Consider the following 21,657-nt stretch of genomic DNA (forward strand, 5'->3'; position numbering starts at 1 on the left):
ATAGTGAATTTTTGATTGTTCTGAGCTGTAAGGCACAATCATCAAGATTAAAACAAAAAAGTCTTGAAATATTTCACGTTGTACAAGATGAATCTAGAATATATGTAAATTTAACTTTCTGAATTAAATCAGGAAAAAAAACACCTTTTACATGATATTCCATTTTTAGATGCACTTTTATGTATGAATATGAATGTATGTATGTATGTATGTAGGGACGGATGGTAAATCGACCTTTTTTTAATACAAAATCCCTCAGTTTTAAATGTGTAAGAAGTAGTTTATAAGTGTTTCTAGCTGGTCAAAGGATGCAAATACTCCATGCACATACAGCTGTTCATTCACAAACCGTTTTCCTTTCCAATACCAGGCACAAATTGCCATGTTTATTACAGCTGGAGTAAAAGGATAGTTAGACAAGATAGGTGCCAATACTCAAGGGCTTTGCAAGCCAAAATGTTTTCCAAATTGTAACCAAATTTTAAGCATGTGGAGTGGACTGTTAGCTGGGCTGCCTTCAGAAACCTGGCAGGCAGAATAGACCACGTTTTTTTCCCTTTAAAGCACGTGATGCATGTGGGTGGTCTTATTAAACAATCACAGCGGAAATTTTTCACATAGATAAAAACAAACCTAAAAACAAATCTCACATGCTTTTTTTTCCAATCAAATTCACTATTTTTATGTGTAGTCTTGTGTGATAAGTCTGTAATCTGTGTTGACTTGTATAAATAATGTGAGTTTTTGGTTCATCTCAATTAAGATAACGGTGTCAGCTTTAATATCCAGTCAAGTTTTGGAAGTGTTAAAAATAACACCATGAAAGGCCAGAGGTTCAGAGAAATAACAAAGACACGGTATGTTCCTATCCAGAGCAGAAGCACTGGAGAAAAGCAACATTTAAGAGCCCTGTCATGTATGATCATTATCATATGACATTTGTTGAAGTACCTCCACATTCATGTCCTTGAGTATTGTATCTTCTTCCTTTTATCGCTCCATCTCATCTGCAATCCAGTTAAACCAGTCAGTATCAACTTGTGCAGCAGGTGAATAAAGAGGCTTTATCTAGCGGGGGGCCAAGTCATTGAAGAACTGTTACCGAGGTCACTGAACTGGGACGTGAACAAAAACAACAATATCCCAACTAATCCGAAACCAAATAATGCCTGTCGCCCATCGCTAATATCCAATCATTAGTCTTTAGACAATAAAACAGGGACAATTCAGGCTTCCTGCTTCTCTGATCAATAAAACTCCATCCAGAAGAGCAACCAATCAATAACCGACCACCTATACGCTGGCAGCACGCCAGGCCAATCAATGCTCAGCCACCTGTGGATGCTGGCCAATCGATAGCAGGAGCCGCTGGGCCCTGTAGTGATGATTGCTTTCTCTCCACCTTTCAGAAAAGGAGAACCCTCTGGCACAGCGGTTAGCACAGCATCACTCCTTCTTACACAAAAGCACAGACACGCACCGGGTCTGTAACCTTGTCATCTTCAGCTTATCTAAACCCATTTCTTGTTGAATAAATAATTACATTCCTTCATTTATAAACGGCGCACATACGGGGAACGGGAGAGGAAAAAAACCCAAATCAGCCTTGAGTCAGAGCCCAAGCAATTAGATACAACAAGAGAGAGAAGTCTATTGATCTAACTGTGAGTGAAGATCCTCCTCATTCACTCCTCCTCTCCCTCCCCTGCTCTCTGGAGATGCATTCCCTGGCTAACCACGCACAATTCAGATGTTAAAATCTCACACTTTTTAATTACGGCCTCGTCTCAATGCCCTCCCCTCGTCGTACTCCACGCCGTAACACAACTTGTATCCTCTCTCTCTCTTTCTCTCCGCACTGGCTCCCCTTTCAAATCCCCATAACGCTTTTTTCAGCTACTCCTCAGTTTAATTTTCCAACTCAATTTGAACCTCCTTTGTTCTGCTTTCTTAGTCGCTTTTTATTTCATACATTGTTCCCACATTTTCTCTTCAACTCTACTTAATTTTCTCATCCCCTTCCCACCTCTTTGCAAGAATACTGTAACCGTCAAAACCGCTTGGCCTCCATTTGAACTCCCATGTCTGGCCCTTTGCCTCCTCTGCACGCCTGTCTGCCGGTTCTGTCTGCGTTTCAAAGCCACCCTCTCATTTTGTGCTCTCTCGCTGCCAACAGTGTTCCAAACAACACTTGTTTTTAATATCCTTTATTTCTACCCTTTCAACCCTTCTAACCAATGATTTTCTTTCCCACAGACAGCTCTTTCCATGAGATAGCTTTCCCATTTTACCTCAATATTTTTCAGCCCTGTCCTCCCCTTTGTCTCTTTGTAATCCACTCTAACCTAACAAGTGATGTTGCATTGCTCTGGCCTTTATCTCCCTTTTTCTTTTTTTTTGATTTCTAATTCTCTGTTTTTGCAAAACGTGTCTCCCTCTGTGGGTCATCTTGTCAATCTTCACATTCTCTGCCTGGCTTCCTGCGGCTCTGTGACCAGTTTAAAACACTCCCGCTTCCTCTGATGTGGCTTCCTTTTAATCAAACCCCATTTTTGCTCCATTAAAACGCTCTCCCAAGCATAAACATGGCCAGATGAGGGATGGGATTGGAGGGAGGGTGCAAACGAGAGAGAACAGAGAACAAATGAGACGAAAAAAAGTTAAGAGGGCAGGAAGGAGGAGAGAAAAAGCTTTGCGAATGCCGGTAAAGCTTTTCCAGTGTTTTTCTTGGGGAAAATGTGTGAAGAAAGAAGAGATGTAAGAGTTAGGGATGGTCCCATGAGACTCCTGGAGTAACATGTCAGAGAGCAAAAGCAGATGAAGTCAAATTAAAAAGTAACGAGGGAGAGAATGAAAGAGAGCTGGTGTGATTCCTGGAGATTAACAAAGACTCATTTTACACACATGCTAAGTCTTTCAGCTTTCTCTCTGTGGAGTGGATGATGAAAGGCACGCCGTCTTCAAAAAAAAAAAGAGAAATGGACCCCCAAATCTCTTCCCCTCCATCCCCCTTACAAACAGTGAAAGGGATAAAGCGGAGAAATGAAGGGGAAAGATATGACTGCACCCTAGTTAGTCCTTTCACAAAGACAAAGGGAGCGCTGTGACAACCTTGATCTATCACTGTGAAGGAGGCAGAGAAAGGGGAGCCGAGGAGCGGCGGTTTTAGGATGGCGTGGGTGTAGAGAGTGGGCAGCTCCGGCGGTTACATTCCATTACTCTGCTAAACAAGTCCTATCAAGTCCGATTTTTCAGTTACAGCAACCGAACGCAAGATGACAGAAGCTTTGGTTACTCTTCATTACAAGTCCATATGGCAAATATGATAATGAGCATCCCCGATAGGATCAAAGTGACCTTTACTGATGGAGGTTGGCAACGTCACCTCTGCAGTCTGTATCCCGGCCCATGACATTTTCCTGCCCCAATCATCAGAAATGAGAGAGCAGCAGAAGTGATCTTGCACAACTGCCATATGTCTGTTAAATCCTTCCTGTTGCTGTTTGGCTTCAAGTTTAAATAAAGTGGAAAGATCCTGAAAAATAAACCTTAGCAGAGATACAGGCGTGACGTTCAGAGTAGCACGTGGACAGCATCAAACAACTTCCAGTCAAGGTGTCCCCTCCTATGTGTAGTACCTTTTACAGTCCAAATGACAACTTCAGAAGTTACAATGTGTTTGGATAAATAAAGAAGCAAAAACCCTTTTAGACATACTTGCAAAATAAATGCTGTCACTCCTTGGTTCATTGCAGTTGTGTACTGAATAGTTTAACAGGGCTTCACACTGGCTTACTGTAGGGGAAAGAACCCAAGAGAGAAACTGTTTTTCTTGTGATTTACTTGCAACTATCAGGCCTTAAGTTTACTAAAAAAGCAGCACTGTGATGCAGATTTTTTAGAAGATTTTTCACTGTTGCTCCTTCAAATACCAAAGCCAGCTTATGTGACTGTCAATACTACTCAGGCTACAAACACACAAACAGAAAGCAGAATATAGACCAACCCCATATACAGATATGATATTTTCTTAACTATTTGAATCTTGTGCAGTACAGGTACCTGCAATATACGTGGGTTGTGTGGTTGGATCTTTTATTGATATGTGCAACGCTGTGTACATATGGATTATTGGTGCGGTTGTTCTGATTTATTACTTATATGTATGCTATTATCTATAAGTTTAATGTGCGCAGCAAAGTAATATGTGACTTGAAGTCCAAGACAAATTTCCCTAAGGGGACAAATAAGTGTATTGTATCATATCGTATTGCACAGTATTGTATCGTACCTTACCGTATTGTGTTGTACTTGACCATATTATATCTTGCCTATCTTACCATATCGTATCGTATCCTATCGTATTGTATCATACCTAACATATTATAATGTATCCGTACCGAATCGTATCATACCATATCGTATTGTACCGTAACCTATAATACTGTATCATACCATACTGTATTGTATCATATCATAGCTTTTGTATTGTACCGTATTGTATCATATTGTATCATACCTATCCTATCCAATCATATCATACCAAATCGTATCATACCACACTGGACTATATTGTATCTTACTTTATTATATCTAACTGTATTGTATTGAATCATACGGTACCATATTATATCGTATTGTATCATATTGTAGTCCTATGTAGAATTTGTAAATAGAGACTAAGCAAAGAATAAAATGTTTACCTTAAAGAAAAATTTTAGGTCAGTTTCACTGATTTATTTATTCATTTGAATACAAAAATATCACAGATTTAAGTAGAAAAAAATCACAGATTTAATTGGAAAAGCCACTGATTTGAGTAGAAAAAAAACACAGATTTAAGTAGAAAATATCCCTGATTTAAGTAGAAAAAAAAATCACTGTTTTAAGTAGAAAAAAAATCCCATTAAGGGGCGCAGATGACAGAGAAGTTAGGTTGTGCCCCATGTATGCGAATGGCCCAGTTCAAGTCAAGCTTGTAGCTCCTTGACATGACCTTTCCAAACTCTCTCAACCCTGTTTCTGTCTCTATCCACTGTTCTCCGCTGTTAGTGGCAGTGCACTGAAAGTCCAAAATTAAACTTTAAAAAAAAACACAAACAAAAAGAATGCCCTAGTATCTGTTGACAGATGTTACCTTTCTAGCCCTTCTAAAATAAGGGGCCCATATCCACAACTGGCACTTTTAGCTTTTCTCAACTGCGTTTATTGTTGCTAAATACAACAGTTGTTCTTTCCCCTGTCTGTAACCATAAAATCATAGAGAGCTCAGTGAGCTTCTCATTTCCATATTTCGAAGATATATCACCAATAAAATGCAAAAAAAAAAGGAAGGAATCCTGCCGTGATACTGGAAGTAACTGCAGTCCTGGAAACTTGACCCTAGAAAAGGTGAATCTGATTGGCCTCTCTTCCACCTTTATTTTGAGGGAGAAGTGTGTTTGAAGAGCATGGCACTGTTCCAAAAGTTGAATTGTTTTCAACTTAGAGCACAGAGAGAGCAGACAAAGACAGAGCGCTAAGCACTGAAAACACTGTACTACATTGGTTTTTGTATTAAAAATTAGCACCACCGGCACTGAAAGCACAGGCTTGGGACACAGACCCGAATACTCCCTTTACTCTGAACTTTAACTTTCTTTCACACTTCAAAAAAAAATCTTGATTATTGACCAAAATTTTCTCTGAGCTACTTGTGTGAATGCTAATGGACTTCTATGACCTAACGTTTACCCAGAATTCTTCCTATCAGCCTTTAGTACATTTTTGCATGAAGTTGTGGTGAGCTGGTATGCAGCAGTCAATATTTAGGAAAAATCAACACAGGCAAATGGAGGAGGGTGATTATGTTTATATCCTGCTACTGATGCATATCACACTCCAATCAGTTACTGACACTGCTTTACTATGTTTTCTCTTTGTCAGTATGTTCTTCTTCACTTTTCTCTGATACCTTAAATGTGTTGAACTACACAATGCACTGATGCATTGTGAGAACACCTCATGACTCAGAATAAACACGTTCCTCACTAGCTTACTTCAGCTAGTATAAGAACCTTTGCTGTCATAAGTGTTCCTACCTGTCTGGAGCAGGCATCAATGTCTTTTGCTCTGCTTTGGTACCAATCAGTCAGTAGCTCGATGGAGGGCTCAGCTGTGCGGAATCTTAGCAGCTCTGGAGCCTCCTCGTACAGGAAACTGTCATTGTCGAACAAGTTCTGGTCCAGCACTGCTCTGAGGAACACAAAGAGGGAGAGTTTAATCTTTTTATTCTCTTTTGGGAGAGCAGAACAAGTAGAGAATGAGGTAATGTTTTAAAAGGTAAAGGTTAAATCTAATGATAATTATTTCCATGTAAAAAAAAAAAAGTAATAAAAAAAGTCATTAAAAAAAGTCATAAATGAAATGATCATAATCTTTTCATACATTTTAGGGAAATTTTTTGGATGCCAAAGAGAATTAGGGGGACATTTTCCATGGAATTTGGGGAAAATTTATAAGTAAATTTGGGGTAATTTCATTGAAATTTTGGATTTAAATTTCTTTGACATTTCAAGGAGTTTCATGGAAGTTTGGGGAATAATCTACTTTAATCTGCAGGCTCTTTTCATAAGGTTTCGCTAATACATTTGAGAAATGTTTGAGGAAACTTTGGGGTAGTTTATGGGATTTTAAAAATGTATAAGGCGTTTCACTGAAAGTTTTGGTAATGTCTTGGAAGTTTGAGGCAATGTAATTTCTTTATGTTTTGGAAATCTCTAATCATTTCCATTCCAGATAAAAGCTCAAGTCTCAGGAGGTCAAAAGATTTTTTTGATGCCATTAAAAAAAAATCCTAAAATATTTTCCAAATGTTTAGATCCAACATTCTGAAAAAGCCTGAGGAACTAACTTTAACAAAAAGTTTTACACCAAATTCCTTAAAATTTTAAAGCCAATTACCCAACACTTCACAGCAAATTTCCAAACAGTTTCCCACGAATTTACAAATAAAGCCCCCCAAAATTCCATGGAAAATTTCCAAACAAATTCTCTAAAATTTTCATTATAAAATAAGGAAAATGCCATAATATATTCCCTCCCCCCAAATTTTATATAAAATTTCCAAATGTTTGTAAATAAACCCTCCATTTACTAGATATTAACAAAATATACAAACATATCTCCTAAAAATGTCATAAAAATTTCTGAAAATTATAAATACAATTCCCCAAACATTCCAGATTTCATTTCTATCTTGTAAGAAAGTCAAAATACAATGTCCTTTTATGTACATGCAGGGTCACATAGTTAATCATTAATCATTATTCCATACTATAGGGCTCTTTTACTGTAAATGAAAGAATTTTTTTCCCAATCAGTGACTTAAGATGCCTGTGTTCAGTAGCAAACATTGGGGACTGCTTGGAAACTACCTAAAGGACAGGCAAGCTAGAAATCATCGAAAGCCCAGTGCTCATTTTTGTGTAATCATGATGGGATTTTGGGAATTAAAGTTCAATGTTCCCACCCTTGTCCTTTGAAGAGGGGGGATACAGGGTTAGATCAAGAGGACTGAAAACACAAAAAGAAGATAAATGGGAAAACCAGGATGTAACACGACAAGAAAAAAGGAGATATGTTAGAGAAAACACGTCCTAAATACAATCCCAAGCATTGCTGGCATCACACAGTCACAGTCTCACTATTTCAGCCTGCAATCTCCGGCCAACTGTATCCCAATCACCAACTGATTTTACGACTCTACACCAAAGAGCAATAAAAAGAGGCTGCTAAATAAAATTGTAAATGAAGCTGGCTCCCTACAGAAGCAGGCAAATGCCATAAATTGGCAACGCAACAAGATTTGGTATTAGTTTGTTATGGTTCTGTTTAACACTGAGATAACAGGATGTCATGTTTTTGTTTCACATAATGATGCCAGCACAAGCATCTGGCCTGCGTGGAGCCAGAATTAAAAACAATTCTATGCTGCAAAAGGCTTTGTTATCGAGGAGATAGAGACATTTTTATTATGGGCCATTTCAGTATTTCTCAAGTTTGCTTTATCATTGTGCTTTGTGCACAATGTGATAATGAAAGTTTATGTTTGCTGTTTACCTGCACTCCTGTACTTCGCACCAGTCCATCTCTCTGTGTCTCTGCTCGTCCCATGGGATCAACACCAGCTCGCCTTGGTCATCCAGACTGGATAAGAGAAAAAAGGCAGAAAGAGAGAAAGAAGCAAAGACAGGGCAAGATATAAGAGAGGGGGACAAACATTAGAGCAAAGTACATATTTAGGTTGAGAGGGGAGTAAACAGCGTTGATAAATGCCAACAAACAACTTCAAGTCTGATCGGCCAGAAGTGATGGCAGGCAATGCACAGATTATACAGTTCATCATCACCAACTTCAGAGATATACTTCCATGTTTGGGACATCAATAGTGTGCCACTCTTTTGTGGCATTGAGTAAGGGGCCTTGCCCAATCATCAGTACCATCATTGGGGCTATACAATCTGCTTCCACACAATCTTCAATAAAGTCATCATCATCTTCATCAGTAGCATGAAAACGGTGTTCATCAGAGTTGGGTCTTTCACTTTTTGGGGTGGAATGGGACTCTACAGATAGAATCGAGCTGGTAATTCATTGTACAGCTAATGAGAAGAGTCTGCCTAGTGACTTAGAGCCCTGTTGTGAAGGTAAGACCAGTTACCTTTTACTGGCAGAGCATAGAGGGTGGGAGTGAGTGTATACCTACATGAGAAGCCTTTGATTGCTGTTAAAAGCGAGCAATAGGGTTTTGAATTTGAAACAAGCAGCAAACAGGAGCCAGTGGAGGAAGATGAACAGCTGAGTGATCTGTGCTGTTTTGGTTAGAGCCCAGTCTTATTACTGCATCTTGGATCAACTGCAGAGGTTTGAGTGTGCATGCAGGGAGACGTGCCAGAAAGGAGCTGCAGAAGTAAATGATACTAGTAGTGATACTACAAGAGCCTGTACCAGGAGCTCGGTAGCATTATCTTGGCAAGTAGGGTCAGATTTTTCTGTTGTTGTGCATGGTTATATCAACATGACTGAGCAACTGAGACCACATACCCTTAAATCTGAGCTGATCATCCATCATGATACCAAGATTGTGAGTAGACTGTGTGCATGAGTTTGGTTGAGTCCAAGCTGTGATATTGATTTTAATCTGCAGAGAGACTGGCTGCAATAAGGAGTAGTTTTTATTTTTGATCCTGTTTTTGATACTCCTTACCACTTGTCTTCATCATGGGGAAAAAGGTTGTCAAAGAACATCTGTAGTGATTTTTCAGTCTAAGAACTTAACACATTGGTTGTGAGGTAATACTGATATAGTGATTACAGTTACGATCAGGACAATGTACATTGTGTTGCATTTTGAAAATGACCTGATACTCGTTGCATTCTTGTTCCTTTTAGGGTGAATCCGTTTAATGTGTTGGCAGTGGGCTCTGCTGAAAATCCACTCAGCACTTAACTCAAACAGAGGAGAGAGGAGTGGAGCTTCTGGCACACGCAAGAGAGGGATAGTAGTGTGTGCTGTGTAATACAGTTTGACTAGAAAGGGACCAGTATGCTCAAGAGTGCAATTACTGTGTAGACAGTTTTTGAGCAATGCAGTGATCTGAGCCAGTTCAAATAATCCTGAAAAAAGCATCTATATCAAACGAAAGACCAATAGTTGGCATATAGTCAAAAAATAACCCTGCCCCACTTTCCACCGACCTAAGATGACACCATTTAAATCAGAGAAGACGTTCACCATGTCAAACTTAACATGGTCATAATCTTCAGTGGAACTTAAATGAGAGGTGGCAGCAAAATGCAGGGAACTGAAACAGCCGAAGATAAGAAGGGAAGACAGGAAGCAGAAAAAAAAAGCATAAAAGCACAACAATGAACAAGTCAAAGAAGTTTGCAAAGGAAGAGAGCCATGCCTCGGTTGTAAATAGCAGAAGCTTTTATTTTCTACAAGCTATGTCAGTGCTGAGTTTTACTTCTTCCTGGTCTCCTTGAGTGTGACAGGTCTGAGGAAGATAAATAGGGAATATGCTAGAAAAGAAACCAGAGCGAAGGATGACTGTGTAAACCAGCATGTCACAAATACGGACGTGTATGAATGCATGCACCCAATCTCAAATGAACCGAGGGTTGTTTTATCTTATTCCAGGATTACTGCACTTCTTCTTGTTATCTATTTGTCTGAATATAGACAGAAAAATATGTACTGTGGCTGTAAAACTCGAGGAAGATAGAGCAGGCTACAAATCTTCTATAGCTTCGGTGCCATTAAAGGCCAAGTGCACACACGCCGCAGCAGTTTTTCAGCACCGCCATAAATTCTTTCCAATCACAAAATACATAAGAAGTGTCCTGGTAGTGGATATGATTTATCTTGAGGCACAAAAGTAGGAAGCTTTTTTACCAGCACTCTAGCTCAAGTTCATACATTATGATTGGAATTTTACCACGGAGATGACAGAGATCGAAAATCCTCATTTTTATTCCCTAAAAGGCCCACAGAGAGGGAACCTTTTTGGCTCCCTGTTCCTGTTTCCTCATTAGAGTCGGCCAGGTTAGAGGGTGGAGAGTAAATATTGGTGTGAGAGCTTGAATATCGATGGGGAGGGATGAATTATTCCACTCTTGCTCACCTAATCTACTTCCCGTCAGGCTCAGAGAGGCGAGGAAAGATGGGCAGGAGGGGAAAATGGAGATGCAAAGCAAACTTGGGAGCCTGAAGTTTATTTTTATTTCCACCAGGCCAGGCCTGTCAAGCTACGGGCAAAATTTTCGATAAAATACGCCACTATTCTGCATTCTTTCACACATCTCCAGGTCCCCCTCCCCCACCCCTTACAGATCTGATCAATATTACAAGAGAGTATTTTTTCCCCTCGCAGTGAAGCAAGACTTGAGTTTATAACAAAGTGAGCTCCAAACAGATGGCTTCAGCTGGCTCCGTCTGCTGCAGTGGAGCAGCGAGTGCTGTTTGGGAGGAGCAGTCGGAGCTCACAGGCTGAGGGAAAATAGGAAACTGCCCCACAGCGTCAGAGCCATGATGGATGCCCACTGCAGAGCCACAGCTGCCTGACCTCCATACAAACTCACACATGGCTAATAAAAGGGAGCAGTGGCAGGAAATGTGTATTGATTGAAGCAGTACGCATATCTTAATTCTGTTCTTTTTAGCTTGTAACTTTAAGTCATGCCATTTTATGCAAATGTAGATGTAATGTATTAATAAATAATAGCACAGAGAACAGAGGAGAAGGGAAAACCGAGAGAGACAAAACAAAAAAGGTGCAATAGATTGCCGGCGGCACTCATCAGTAAATCCAGTCTGTCACCTCTATTAGTAGTCCATAAAAGAAGGAGAAATGATTTGACCCCTCACCAACACTCCTCCATCATCTCCCTCTCACATATTCTCACCCTAGCTCGCTCTTTTCAACATTCCTCTACTCCTACACAGAAAAAAAACAGGAGGACAACTGTAATCATTGCAGCTCAGTTTGTTTAATTTTAATGTTTTGCATGCAAATATGGAACCAGAAATAAAACCTCTCTTGTGATTTTAAAGCTGTCCTTTGTGATTTCAGACCTTTGGCTGCATGCAATCGATGTGCACGCCTTTGGAGTGTATGAAAGAGCTTTTACATGTGGAGAACTGCAAAAGATCACCCCTGACTAGAGGGAAAAACAGAAAAGAAGAAATGAGAAACGTGTGTGTGTGTGGGGGGGTCATGATTATCACTAAACAGTAGCACAGTTAACCATGGTTTAGTTTCAAGGATAAATCACACATACAGTTGAAACCAGAAGTTTACATACACTATATAAAAAGGCACATAAACTTTTTTTTCTCACCATCTAACATTAAATCAGATTAAACTTTTCCTGTTTTTGGTCAGTTAGGATTGCCAAAATTATTTCTATTTGCTAAATGCCAGAATAATGAGAGAGATCATTTTTTAGACATTTTTTTATTATTTTCTTGAGAGTCAGAAGTTTACATACATTTCATTAGTATTTGGTAGTATTGCCTTTAAACTGTATGACTTGGGTCAAACGGTTTGGATATGCTTCCACAAGCTTCTCACAATAGTTTGCAGGAATTTTGGCCCATTCCTCCTGGCAGAACTGGTGTAACTAAGCCAAGTTTGTAGGCTTTCTTGCTCGCACATGCCTTTTCAGCTCTGCCCATAAATTTTCAATGGGATTGAGATCAGGGCTTTGTGATGGCCACTCCAAAACACCGACTTTGTTATCCTTAAGCCACTTTGTAACCAGTTTGGCAGTATGCTTAGGGTCATTGTCCATTTGGAAAACCCATTTGCGCCCAAGCTTTAACTTCCTGGCTGATGTCTTGAGATGTTGCTTCAGTATTTCCACATAATGTTCTTTCCTCATGATGCCATCTATTTTGTGAAGTGTACCACACCCTCCTGCAGCAAAACAACCCCACAACATGATGCTGCCACCCCCATGTTTCACAGTTGGGATGGTGTTCTCAGGCTTGCAAGCTTCCCCCTTTTTTCTCCAAATGTAACGATGGTCATTATGGCCAAAAAGTTCAATTTTAGTTTCGTCAGACCACAGAACATGTCTCCAAAAATTAAGGTCTTTGTCCCTGTGTGCATTTGCAAACTGTAATCTGGCTTTTTTATGTTTCTTTTGGAGTAATGGCTTCTTCCTGGGAGAGTGGCCTTTCAGCCCATGTCGGTACAGGACTCGTTTGACTGTTGATAATGACACACTCTTACCAGCTTCAGCCAGCATCTTCACAAGGTCTTTTGCTTTTGTTCTTGGGTTGAGATGCACTTTCACAAAGTACGTTCATCTCTGGGACACAGAACCCGTCTCCTTCCTGAGTGGTATGATGGCTGGACATTTCCATGGTGTTTATACTTGCGTATAATTGTTTGAACAGATGAACGTGGCACCTTCAGGCATCTGGAAATTGCACCCAAGGATGAACCAGACTTGTGCAAGTCCACAATTCTCTTCCTGATGTCTTGGCCGATTTCTTTTGATTTTCCCATGATGTTACACAAAGAAGCAGTGTGTTTCAGGTGTGCCTTAAAATACATCCACAGGTGCGCCTCTAATTAACTCAAATGTTAACTGTAATGTTAACTCATCTGTGCTTTCCCAAATTGTTTAAAGGCATAGTAATCTTAGTGTATGTAAACTTCTGACTTTGAAGAAAATAATAAAAATTATCTGAAAAAAAATCCTTTTCTCATTATTCTGGCATTTAGCAAATAGAAATAATTTTGGTAATCCTAACTGACCAAAAACAGGAAAAGTTTAATCTGATTTAATGTTAGATGGTGAGAAAAAAAAGTTTATGTGCCTTTTTATATAGTGTATGTAAACTTCTGGTTTCAACTGTAAGTGAAGCTCAGGGCCCTTTCAGATTTATGTTGTGAGCGATCACAAAATGATTTTTACTGATAACAGTGAAGGACACTTTAAACAGCTTTTCTCCCTCAAACAGTGGTTTACTTTCAAGTAAATACGGCTTATGAAGTGTTGCTTTGTATTGAACAGAGTCCTTGATTCAAAACAATAAGTTTGCACCAGGCATTGGGGGGGTGCATGAACAGAACTGGATCCAAGGGGTTGTCAAGAGTTAAGTTAAAATATGAATGAGATTCAGCAAGAGAACAACATTTTCTGGTAGCAGTTACCCTTTCCTTAAGCCCAGTTCAGAACAAAGATTTGTGACACAATGAGTCCTTTTCAGAATATCACCAGCAATGGTTGCAGCTTTATGAACTGGTATATCACAGCTTAGACCAGGCTGCCTGATGATGTTGCCTACCTTGCCTTCAGTTCAGCAAATTGCAGACAGCTGGCTTCAGGGAATTGCAAACAGATAAATGTGACATAGGAAATGGAAGTCTCAATTTAAGTTATAAACACCAACAAATATTTGTTGTCATGGTAACTAGTAGTGGAACACGTTCTTTTATAAAGTCATTAACAACATTACAATTACAGAGAATTTAAAGCACTTGTGGCTCGTTACTTTTTTAAAAGCCAACAAGACAATGATAAAGGTAAGTAAATATCCTGTTCAGCAGATGATGTGATCCCAACGTAAGCACAGTGGCATCCTGGGAGAAGGAGTGTGTGCTCGCTGCAAAGACACACAGCAGACCAAGGAAGAACCCTTCCTCCAAGCAACCAAGGCTTCATTTTAAATCACTGCCAGCTGCACAGAATGTCACTAAATAGACTGATAGCAAGCTATGTTGTTAAATAGATAATTCTAATATCAACTTATAGTCTGCTGCCTTCAGAGAAATAATGCAGAATGCAATAGTGCAGAAAGACATTTCGAGAAGTGAACTCATGTTCAATGATTATTTAATAGCGTGGTGAATGTGCAGGTCACAACTTGTCCACGAGAGCATTTTGGAGTTGTTGGATTGTGTGTTTGATGAGCTTGATGAGGGAAAGCCGGAAATACCATATGTCTCCATAGCGTTAGCTGAGCAGCTCGCATCTCAGCCCCACCGATCTAAAATCAGCTTGCACCAACAACTAAAGGTAATGAACCTACTCCTAAGACTATAGGGATTATGGCAATGGGCGAATTTGCTAAAATGTTGAAGTATCCCTTTAATTGATATGCTTTAAGAATATTGCAGAGTGGCCGGTCACAAACAGCTGCAGGTTGCAACTCATGTCATTGCAAATTTTTGATCCGAACTGGGCTTTATATAGCAGTCTTTGAAGTGACATCCTGAGTTTCTACGGCAACAATAAACATTCCATGTCTGTTACAATGGCAGCCATGTGACAATATATGTCCTATTACAACGGACAGACAGACAGATCAACTGGTTTCACTGCCAAGCAATTAAATTGCTTTGGCAAAGAAACCAATTGATTTCCATGCCAATAAAGCCATTTGAATTGAATTTTAATTGAACTGAATTCAATTAGACAGACAGATGGACTGATATTATTCTTAACATTGTTATGTAAATGATCAATTAAACAATCTATTTTACTTAATAATGTGTAGTGAAATGGATTGTTTCTTTAATTAATATCACAGCAGCAAACTAATCCACTGGTCCATCTGAGAAAAATTTAAATGTTCTTTGAATTATTGCCAGTGACTTTAAAAAAGTACTTTTCAGTACCTTTGAAAAGTGTGGTCGTGTTGGTTTCATATGGCCACAAAGTGATGGGCTGCTAGATTATCAGTTATTATACATTACTTTCTTTTCTCACTGATTAGGACATGACTTTGATATTCATGTCTATAAAACAGATGATTTTCAAGTACCTTTCTAAAGTGCTTTCATATTTGGTATCAAAGTTTCCTTATCAGTCTTCCTTTATGGATTGTTTTTTTGTTATGTTAAACACGTGAGTATAAAGTGTTTCAAGTATAAATGCTCATCTCTAAGTCGGGTATGTAAAGATACAATCTGCATATAAATTTTCTTGACATATTCACCTCTTTACTTTGACAGGAAAATGGAATGGAAAAATCTTGTTAAAACTGTTTAATTTCAAAGAAAAGGCAGCTCTGCTTGCTTTGAGCGCTCACTCACTGTGCTTCAACCAACATTGTTCCACTTCTCATGAGAGCACTGAGATTCTGATTCCTACTCTGGATAGTTATTGTAACTAACACAGACATTAAGAGTCATTTGTGTTTATTTGTCTGTATGCGTGTTGGTCTCACCAGGCTTCAGGCAGCAGGATGGTGTACTCATGCGGAGAGGTGGTTTCTGGGAAGTTGTAGAGGATAGCTAGCCGGTGCTGAAGGAGTTCTGCTCCATGGTACGTGAAGAGAATATCCAGAGCCTGCACATTACTCTCCTGCAGGCGAAGAACAAGTGAATGATCCAGAGATCAAAAACTTGTGCTGAATTTATTCTAAATAGTACAATCTGTAATCAAATGAGCCAACAGTTGTAAAATAAAATTGGCAATCTAAGTGTCTGAGCCAGAGATTAGCTTGACAGATGTCGACACATGTGTTGCTTGGCAGCCAAGGTCAAGCTCAGCGGCATCTCTTTTGTCAGGGCCTTCTCACCCATGGTAATACACCCAGAGATTGCTAGCAGTTTTAAGGGCTTTGGAACATCCACAGCAAGACCACGGGCTCATGGCAACCCTACTGCCCACCCAGACAGTACCTTAGGCTGTGCTTACTCACAGCATTCATTACTCTGCCCTAAAGATACAAACTTCGTTCTTTTTTTCCTATGCCCATGGTAATATTCAAGGACATCCACAGCACTATCAGGGTTGTGTCAATCTGCCTTCCTGCTCAATGGGGCCCTCAGGCAGGCCTTCTCACTACATCCAAATCTTAATTTTTGGCCCAAACATGCCTTAAAGTTCTGCAAAGTACTGTAGCTTCCAAAAAATAACACTAAAATAAACACTGCCTCAATTGTGCCATCAGGTTCTATTTCTTGGTCCATCCAAAAGTCTCCAATAAAGGCAGTCTAAATAAAGGGCTTTTCAACCATGTGTTACTGAATGGACATTTCTTAGCTGCCCTCTTATTTATTTTTTTTTTTTTGTTTCGCTTTTTTTGTTTATTTCCTTTTTTGTGGTTTAAATTTCCATCAGTTTTTGTACCTAGCGCTTTTATCACGGTTGGATGTCTGATACAGGAATCAACCCCATGTCGTTGCCAGCTTTTTACTAATGTATGACTTTCAAACTCTGATGTACTTTTCAACAGAATTTTCACTCACTGCTTGCAACTGTTGCTTGAACAAAACTACTAGGTACACTATTACTTTAGTCCCTTCATTGTTGTCGTGATGGACATCGCAGCATTTTCATGCACGAACCAACCTTTAACAGATACTATATGTGTCCAAAGGTGGTAAAAACTCCTGCAAGTCGTCCAAGGTCATTTTTGAGTTTTGTACACATTATGAAAGTGTAGATTCCAACCTTTTAAATGGTATATCATGCACCTTAATCTAAGCATATTTTACAAAGATATACTCATTTGAATGTTAACTTCTAGTTTCTGTTTGTTCTGAGAAAACCAGGCTCAAAGTTTCAGGACTTTTCATACCTTCAGGCAGGTCAGGTAATAGTTGTGAACAATAGGGCCACCTTTACATAAAGTCCACCCAAACCAAGCTTCTGAATCGGACTGGTGACGCTCATCAAAATATTCCCACAGGAAATCCACCTTCATCAAACTTTCACTGTCGAGTGATCCTGAAGTCGTCCCAAGTCTGTTAATAATTCTTGCCGCTTCTTCATTGTCTCTTCTACTTTGCTTCGCTGCAGGGTGCATCTTGAGGCTTGTTGATAAAGGTGATAACTAGAAACAGCTGTATTTATGTGGCGTTTGAGCCATGCGGTGTTTGTTATTGTCCATCTTAATGGGCCAAACTGGGAACCATGGCAGGCTGAGTGGCCAATTATCACCCAGCAGTTTCACTTTGTCCTCCCCTCAATCTCCCCACAGAAACTCAGAAAACAGGGCATTTTAAAACCCAAAACTAATGCTTTTAAATATCACATTTGTGTTACTTTTTTCATCAGATGAGTAGTTTAAATGTGGGACTTGCATAAAATGAGAAAAAAATGATCATTTTGAAGAAAACAACTTCATTTTTCACTATCCATTTTTCTTAACCACCGGAAGGCTGACTTGTAGGAACTTTATCTGGCTTCAGTCACATATACACTTAACGGCCAAAAGTATTTGGCCACACCTGTTAATTATTGAATTCAGGTGTTTCAATCAGACCTGTTGCCACAGGTGTATAAAATCAAGCACCTACCCATGCAGTCTCCATTTGTAAACATTTGTGATTCAAAATGAGTCATTCTGAAGAGCTCAGTGTCTTCAAGTGTGGTACTGTGATGGATGCCACCTTTGCAATTATACAGTTCATGAAACCCCTGCTGGATAGTCCACAGTCAACTGAAGTGATATCATTAGAAAGTGGAAGCATTTAGGAACAACACCAACTCAGCCACGAGGCACAAGACCAAGCAAGATCCCGCATAAAAGTTGCCAACGCTGTGACGAGTTATGTATTTTCACCGGAATTGTTGTTAGCACAAAAATAGGCAGATACCTGAGAACGTTGTCTGCCTGACTGCATTGTGCCAACTGTGAAGTTTGGTGAAGGCCCCTTATCTCCAGTTAAAGGCCAATCTTCATGCTTCAGGACACCAAGACTTTTTGAATAATGCTAGGACTATAAAGACATGGTGTGATGAGTTTGGTGTGGAAGAACTTAACTGTCCTGCACAGAGCCCTGACTTCAACCCCACTGCGCACCTTGAATGGAGATTGCCAACAAGGTCTTCTCATCCAACATCAGTGCCTGACCTCGTAATTGCTCTACAGAAAGGATGGGCAAAATTTCCCACAGAAACACTCAAAAATCTTGTGGAAAGCCTTCCAAGAAGCGTGGAGGCTGTTACAGACAAAAAAGGGGGACCAACTCCATATTAAAGTGCATGTATTAGAATATAATGTTATCACAGTCCCTGTTGGTGTCATTGTCAGACAGCCAAATACTTTTGTCCATATATTGAATGTTTTCACTGTGCTATAACAATTCACAGAGTACTAAAACAGAGTATAGTCTGGCAGAGTCCAGTCAGTATCACATTTGAAAATTGACCATAAACGAAAAAAACTTGCTGAACTTGTTCTTTTACGTAATCTCTTCTTGTAGGCCTTTTACAATCAAATGTATCACTCAATCTCTACTGCAGAAAATACAAGAAAAAGCCTAATTCTGCAGCATGGAGTCGACTGACATCTACCCTATGGTAGCACTTTCAGGCATTACATTTTTTAGGAATAATCTATGTTTATGCAGGCTGTCTTTTTTGTTTTTCTAGCTCATAAAGAGGCATCAATATTCATTTTAGTTTGTTTTGTAACAAGTTAAAAACTCAACAGGTTTCAACCAAACTGGACATATACAGGAAGCTATTAAAAAAACAAATACTATAACAAACAGTGGGATGACTTGAGGGAAAAATCAAAATTACCCTGGCGTAGTCTCTTGCTGACAAAACAATATTCTGATTGCGGAACTTCTTGAAGAACTCAGCGTCGTATTTCTGCTCTGCAGCGTGAGGCCCGCCAAGTATCTCCTGTCGAGTGTAGAGAAAGAGAGAGAGAGAGGGGGGATGGAAAAAAAGAGAGACAAATTGAGGAATAAGGAATATATCCAGGGTTCATAGAAAGAATTTTGTGAAGCAGAGGGTTATCTTTTTTTTTTTCCTGGAGGTGTGAGTGGGTAGAAAGTCAAAGTAAAGATTAGAGGATGTGACTGCAAATGAAAGTCAACAGAGATGCTATTTAACTTCACAGATGTCTTGTCCTTTTTAGTTCGAACCATCAGAGGATGGTTTGAGAGTCTAACTGTGCAGGCTCATAAGTCAGGGGGGAACATTTGTTGCTGCAGCCTCTGGCTTTGACTGATTTATGTGTGTCTATTCCAGTGTGTGTGTGTAGTCTTTGTGCAGACTTGTGTGTGACTGTGCGTCTCTGATGGATAGCCTTTGAATGGGCCGTATGCAGACAGTGCCAGCCCAAGTCGGTATGATAAAAACCCTAATATCATATTCATAGACAGCTAGAGAAAATGGATCGGGGGCAAAAGGAATCTGACGAGCGCTGCAGTTACCATGACAATGTCCGAATAAAGAGAGAAACGTCACTCTGTCTGAGCAGAATATCCAGCAGGATTAAAAAAAAAGCACCTCTTCTCACATGCATGGCCCTGCCTGCTCGTCATCTGTGATTTATTGTGGACGAGAGGGGTGTGTGTGTGAACATTACTCATCATAAATCTGAAATCCAGAGCGTGAAGTAGTTGCAAGTGTCAAAAAGCCACTTTGAGAATGCATCTATCTACACTACACTGATGCTAACGTGCTATAAGCCTGTTACTATTAGACTAAAATCATAACTTACAGCATAGCTAGATTCATCCTTTTATATGCTGCGCACAGAAACATCTTCTCAATATTGCGAAAGAGATTAGTGGGTTTAAGAGAGAGCATCAATGCAAGGGAGATGAGAAAAGCCTCAGTGCTTCGGAGGGACTGGGTATGAAAGAATTAGGTTGCCGATGGGAAAATAACGGAGAGAGAAAATAAATGTTTTAACAGTATCATTAAATGAGCTTCTGCAAACCTGTAAATGCACACAATACAGGCCTTCAGAAACCCTCAAACTTAATAGTTCTTCAAATACATTCTCCTTCCTAAACGATCACATTGAACAAGCCTCAAATCTCATGAGCTCAGTTTGTCATCACAAGACAAGAGTCTGGAAAAACATCAAGCCTGGCTCCATTCAGCCCAGTGGCACAAAGCTGGACAAACATTGTTAGAAGAAGTTCCAGCAATGATGAGAAGAAAAAAAAACACTATCTGTTTTTATAATGGGCAAAGAAGCCTTCTATTATATGCTTTATTTGATTTGTATCAGGGGATTCACCATCAGTTATAAGGCAGGAGTGTTTTGAATTTTGGGATAACATCATATTGGCCTATGCCAAGACAAGACAAGGAAGGGCTGTCATAGCAACGATTGTTGTCTTCTGTTCAATCCTCTGTCTCCCACACATATTTGAACAGAAGTTTTGCCTTCTCAGTTTTCATCAGTCCTCAATAAGTTGGCCCGAGATTTGGTATCTGTTTTTATCAAAGTTGCTGTGGTGCATTTGTGGATGAACAGTTCCAGCAGTGACTGTGCAGCTTCAGTCCCAAAAAGGTGTAACCACAGCATCAGTTACCCCCTTTCTTTGCAGTAAAAAAAAAAAATCACTACACAATTTTATTTGGGTTATTTGCATTCACCAGTTAACCTATGTAGACCAAATATAATGTTCCTGCATATATATACCATTGAGACTGAGAGGGGTCTGGATGAAGATGGTCATTTTCACACACCCTTAATCTGAGACATTGTATATCTCAGAATGGAACTGCTGTAATTTGCCAGTAGGACATATTTCCATTTTTTTAAATTCAACTTTAATGGTATACAAAGTCTAGCAGTAACATTCATTGAATAACTATATTACAAACATTACAGACTAAGAAACATTTTATTAATAAAACAGAGAAAGATCAGAGAGCTAATCCAGGATTAAATTATGTAAAGACCTGTTTCAGAAGTAGTTATACATTAGTGGCTTGCTTCAGCTCTGTTAGCTTTAGCTAAGGCTAACATAGGTACGCTAGCCACATAACTAATAAGGGTGGGACAAAAAATCGACACACTGAAATATCGCGATACTTCCTGGCGCGATATTGTATCGATATTTTAAAATGCAGTATCGATATTTAATTAATTAGCTAATTATTCAGTTTGTTGGTGCGGTAGTTTGTGGTGTAATTTCACCCCCTGACCGCTAGTTGGCGGCAGGCATCGCCAACTGACAGTTGACTCTTGCCTCTTCTCTCTTGAGACAACGAGATCAGACGAGACTTCCGGTCTGCATGAGCCGGTTGCCTATACCTACCCAGCAGAGCGACTTCTGCCGCATTCATGGTGGATGTGTAGACTTACTTTGGCTTCCAAAACATTAAAGACAGCACAAAATTAGACAGGAGTTAGACAGTCGTTTGCAAGATATGCCACGCCAGAGTAAA

The 21,657-nt window shown here is 39.6% G+C and overlaps 1 protein-coding gene across 1 annotated transcript in view; it reads right to left on the bottom strand.

The window, feature by feature from the left end:
* Positions 1–21,657, bottom strand: part of nbas (NBAS subunit of NRZ tethering complex) — a 313,145-nt gene that overhangs the window by 234,340 nt on the left and 57,148 nt on the right. The window contains exons 20-23 of the mRNA XM_041805537.1: positions 19,039–19,143; positions 15,728–15,864; positions 8,101–8,187; positions 6,081–6,234 (exon numbers count right to left, since the gene is read on the bottom strand). Of these exons, the coding sequence (XP_041661471.1) occupies positions 6,081–6,234; positions 8,101–8,187; positions 15,728–15,864; positions 19,039–19,143 (483 nt within the window). The remainder of the gene's footprint in view (positions 1–6,080; positions 6,235–8,100; positions 8,188–15,727; positions 15,865–19,038; positions 19,144–21,657) is intronic.

Source organism: Cheilinus undulatus, linkage group 14, assembly GCF_018320785.1.
Source record: "Cheilinus undulatus linkage group 14, ASM1832078v1, whole genome shotgun sequence".
Taxonomy (NCBI): Eukaryota; Metazoa; Chordata; class Actinopteri; order Labriformes; family Labridae; genus Cheilinus; species Cheilinus undulatus.